Source organism: Rhinopithecus bieti, unplaced genomic scaffold (assembly GCF_001698545.2).
Source record: "Rhinopithecus bieti isolate Rb0 unplaced genomic scaffold, ASM169854v2 scaffold_23199, whole genome shotgun sequence".
Taxonomy (NCBI): Eukaryota; Metazoa; Chordata; class Mammalia; order Primates; family Cercopithecidae; genus Rhinopithecus; species Rhinopithecus bieti.
The window spans coordinates 826-5,976 of record NW_016810851.1 but is presented as its reverse complement, the minus strand read 5'-3'; the positions used below and the strand labels follow the sequence as shown (position 1 = coordinate 5,976).

Below are 5,151 nucleotides of genomic sequence, written 5' to 3'. Positions count from 1 at the left end.
GATGGAGTCTCGGTCTGTCGCCCAGGCTGGAGTGCAGTGGCCAGATCTCAGCTCACTGCAAGCTCCACCTCCCGGGTTTACGCCATTCTCCTGCCTCAGTCTCCGGAGTAGCTGGGACTACAGGCGCCTGCCACCTCGCCCGGCTAGTTTTTTGTATTTTTTAGTAGCGACGGAGTTTCACCGGGTTAGCCTGGATGGTCTCGATCTCCTGACCTCGTGATCCGTCCGTCTTGGCCTCCCAAAGTGCTGGGATTACAGGCTTGAGCCACCGCGCCTGGCCTCCGTGCTATTTTTATAATTGATAAATGTTTTCAATGGTATATAGTTTAAGTTCTAGTGAATACTTGCAGTTTGAGTATTGGTTTTCTGTCCCTTGATTTGCATTGTCAAAAATTTATTTTTGGCCAGGCGCAGTGGCTCACGCCTGTAATCCCAGCACTTTGGGAGGCTGAGGCAGGAGGATCACGAGGTCAGGAGATCGAGACCATCCTAGCTAACATGGTGAAACCCCGTCTCTACTAAAAATACAAAAATTATCCGGGCATTGTGGCAGGCGCCTCTAGTACCAGTTACTCGGGAGGCTGAGCCAGGAGACTGGCATGAACCCAGGAGGTGGAGCTTGCAGTGAGCCGAGTTGGCACCACTGCACTCCAGCCTGGGCGACAGAGTGAGACTCCGTCTCAAAAAAGAAAAAAATTCTTTTTATAATATACATTTGTTTCATTAAAAGTCCTTAGAGCAGAGACATAATGACTGTAAAATGTTTTTCAAGTTTAATTTATGATTTGAATTTCATTTATAATGAAGTTATTTGAGTTTGAGACTCTTAAAAGACAAACTTAATTGTATATTGGATGTTTTATTTAGTCAAGATAGATAAGTCAAGATAAAGTTCTGCTGATCACATTTAAAGGACACATTTTCAGGCCTTGTGAATATCCATAATTTTGTTTAGGTTTTGAATGATATAATCATCTTATTGTACCCATAATGTTAGATAAAGCAATAACATGATTTCCCACCATATGAGAGGAGTCTTAAATCTGGGAGATTTAATTCAAGGTCTAAAATATAGTTCAATATGATACAGAAACAAAAATAGTTAGGAGGCAGAAGAGAGCATATGTATTCTCTTCTGCCTCCAAACTCAGTCATCTTTGTTGTATACACATACATGCACACATACGCACAAATGGTGCAATATTTGAGAAAATTGAGAATTATACTTTAAATTCATTATCTTGTTATAGTTCTGCTCTGTTCATTTTGTCTTTAAATGTAGACTTGTAAAAATTGAGTTTTCTGAGAGTGGACACTTTCCTAATGTTGTTATATAATGGCTTACGTTTTTCTCCCCAGTTTACACACTTCAACCCCTTTCTGATTACGTAAAAAGTGCAGCTGTAGATTCTTTTTCTGCCACAAGGCCTTGTGAACTTGGCCTTAGAGTTGAGGCTTGTTTCATGAATGATGTATGTTTGATTATCTTTGATCCAGTCACATAGATCTGGATGTTAGCGATAATTGTGCTACTCCTGATGATTTCATAACAGATGCTTCTCTTTTCTTTTTGTCTCTGGCAGTTACCCGGCTGTATGTGAATTCTTACAGCACAATAACTTGTTATCTATACTTCGAGCCCATGAAGCCCAAGATGCAGGGTGAGCAGTTTTGAGCATTTATAAAAACCATGCATTTTCCATTTGCCAGAACTTCCTCACTTTGCTTAGGCTCTGCAGGTTCCCTTGTACTAGGCTCACTCCCAAAAGGAATTAGAGCTTAAAATTATCTTCTGATGGATGACAAAGGCATGGCAGAGTCCTAGGAAATGAATGACTGCAGATGTATTGTAAAGTCTCCCATAAAGTTCTTCCATCTTTAGCCTGAATGAGTCCATTTTCAGCTTGGTTTCTTAAGCACTGTAAGGGCACCTCCTCTTAATTCCTCTCAATTGTTGCATTTACACTGTCATATAAGCGAGTAATTACCAGCTAGTTTTCAGTCTTGTTGACAACATGAATGAGAATTATACATAAATATTTAACAGATATTGCACATTTTACTATTGTTTTAAAGAATACCATTCCTAATCCTGAAGACCATTCCTGATCCCTGTAAAATCCCTGATTTTAAAGGGAAAAGAATAGGGATGTCTTTAAAAAAAAAGGGAAAAGTTTATATTCTAACTAGCAAATGATTACATAAAGTTGATTTTGTCTCATCTGTAGGTTTTTAAGATGTAGAACAATTTTGAAGGTTTAGAAAATTATGAAATTTCATATATTCACTTTAATAGTGTACTAAATCTACATTAGGGAGAAATTATAATAATTTTGAGATTTGAGGTCTGATACTGTTCCCAGTAAACTCCACTGAAAGGCATTGTTTGCCTTTGAATAACTAAACTCATCCCTTCATAGTCTAGTTTTTCTGAAAAGTAGAAGCACTTCTTTTTATAACCTGTGTGCTGAAATTGGGAATATAGATACCTGCATTTTGAAGGAGGCCCATGTGTATGTATGATATCCCTGAATCAAGGCAGATACCAAGTTCCTTTCACAATTAGCTGTTTTCAAGCAATCGGTCTAGAGGTGTGAACGAATCCAGTATTACATGCTCACTGTGTTACAGCTGATGTTTGAAGTAACTTGTTTATATACCCAACAAGTCAGGTCTTCAAATAATTTTTCTCACTTGTGAACGCTATAGACTGAGGGTTCCAGTCAGCTGACTGCCCATTTTTGGCAGATTTATCCTAATAGCACTGCATATCCATAACCATTGGCTTACTTGAAAGTGTGTTAAGTGCATCAGTTAATATCAAGTATTTTTGTTTAAAATGAGAAATCGATTGATTCATTGAAAAAACTGAGATTATGTCATCCAGTTTCTTTGTTTTTGTTTGTTGTCAAGTAGGCATAGTCACCCTCTCTATAAAGTCAGGGTACTAGGATTAAGAGTGAAACTGTCTTTCACATAGATTTTGTTTCCATAATGAAGCTTAGTTCGTTCCATAATCAGAATACATACTTCTAGAACATTTCAGAATGTTTTAAGGGGCATTTTCTTCTGGGGTATAGTATGACCAAGTTCCAAAAGAGAGGACTCACAGTGTTTTTAAAATTATATATGTTAATGTGGTTATTTATCTATCTGAAGGTACTTTTTGAGCTACTTTTAGAACCCAACTATATTAGGCATGGTTTAGTCTACCAGAAATAAATGACACAGATCAACAAAGGAATTATAAAATGTTGTTTTGAAGGGGTATTTCTAAACTGATACTCCTAAAATTGATTAAACGGAAGTCATGAGATACATTTTTATCCTTATGTAAAAGAGCCAGAGTCACCTGTATTTTTAATTGAGAACTAAAATATTAACGTTAACAAATTATTTCTATCTTAGTAACTGGATTGTTGGTTTATTTTCAAAGTTCTTGTGAATGTTCTGTTTCATTACTGATTGATTAAATATTACCCTGCTGAGACAATAATCTTTGACCTGTAGATACCAGCAGAGATTGGTAATAAATAAAATTCTAAAATAGAAACAGTCTCAATTTGTACAAATTCATAGATTTAAGGGGACTTTCTCCTAAAAGAAAATCACTTAGTCTAGGCAAAATGCTTATTTATCATTGAATCTATGAATTGTATTAAGTCTATGAATTAAATTAAATTAAATTATTAATCTAAAAATTCAAAGATTTAAGGGGACATTATTCTAAAAGAAAATCACTTAGTCTAGGCAAAATGCTTTACAGAATATTGTGGATTTATCAGATAATTGGCCTGGTTTTAGTGGTAAGTCTTTATATCTTGCTCTGTTTATTTGGTCTTTTATGTCAAAATGTTGACAACCTTTTGAAAATTTTGGGTGGGTACAAAGTATCTGTGTACACTAATCAGCCTTCGCCCTGTCTGTTGAACACATGGAAATGACATGATTTTCCAATGAATTCCACAGTCTCTTGAGGTTTGCTAACTTAGAAAATACCTGTTTGGAAATTTTACATATGAATGTATGTTTTCATGCTCAGCCCCCTGAAATGTATTAATACCTGTATATTTCAGACTTAGGAAAGAAATTTTTATTTAGTGTTATATAATTGGAGGCTCTTTGAATAATGACTTGACTCATCTCATTTTCTGTTTCTGAATCTATGATTTGATATTCTCTTTTTTCCATACGGGCTTTGTTTTGACTGTATTTGTTCTTTTTAGGTACCGCATGTACAGGAAAAGCCAAACTACAGGGTTCCCTTCTCTAATCACAATTTTTTCAGCACCAAATTACTTAGATGTATACAATAACAAAGGTAAGTGTTTTTAAATCCCTCTTGCAGTCTTATGTAATATGTGCGGTAATTCTTAAGCAGTTTTATTTTGGTTTGGTCTTAAATATTTTAACTAGTCTCTTTTTTTTTGTAATTTCTTCAGTTATTGTTTGATGCATACTTTGTGATTATCCTCAAAGATACAGATTCAAATTTGGTCAGAGATTGGGCTTATGCACTGTTAATTTTTTAAATGTTTTCTAGGACATTTTAAATTTTAACACGGTTGACAACTGCTGCTCTGGTAGATACAGATTTTAAAAGAAATAATAATTGGAAGTAATCCAAAATCATGCTTCTTAAAAATAATTTGGATTTAAATAGAATAAGGGTGATTGTGCATGGAAAGGATCAAGAAAAATAAAAAATAAACCCAGTAGCTTGAAATTCAAATTTGAATTGCATTTATTGAGCATCTACCATGAGTTGGCTCCTATGCCAGGCAAGTACATGTTTATTTCTTTAAAAGCAAAAGAAAAGGAAACTTCAAGGTAAATATTATTAGCTATTCTGTCTCCTCCTTTTTTAATATGCAGAGTGAGTCCCTGTGTTTAATTGCCTTGTCCAAGGTCACTTAATTAGGAAATAATGAACTAGGTTCAAATCCATGCTTCTGGTTCAGTGTCCTGTGCCTTTTTTCTGAAACTCCATACCTGAAAGAAACATGAAACACAAGGGCATTATTACTTACTACAAGGAAAAGAAGAAGAGCAAGGAGTGCATTATTACCTTGTTTCATAAATGTAATATCTTTATTTGGAAATATTATAAAGTGTACCACATGTAAGAATGGGTGAGAAAATGTGAAAAAT

The 5,151-nt window shown here is 35.2% G+C and overlaps 1 protein-coding gene across 1 annotated transcript in view; it reads left to right on the top strand.

Moving 5' to 3' along the window:
- Window positions 1–4,321, top strand: part of LOC108542795 (serine/threonine-protein phosphatase 2B catalytic subunit alpha isoform) — a gene marked incomplete at its 3' end in the record, with an annotated part of 285,800 nt that extends 281,479 nt beyond the window's left edge. The window contains exons 7-8 of the mRNA XM_017892958.1: window positions 1,584–1,661; window positions 4,227–4,321. Coding sequence (XP_017748447.1) covers window positions 1,584–1,661; window positions 4,227–4,321 — 173 coding nt within the window. The remainder of the gene's footprint in view (window positions 1–1,583; window positions 1,662–4,226) is intronic.
- Between the last annotated feature and the right edge of the window lie 830 nt (window positions 4,322–5,151).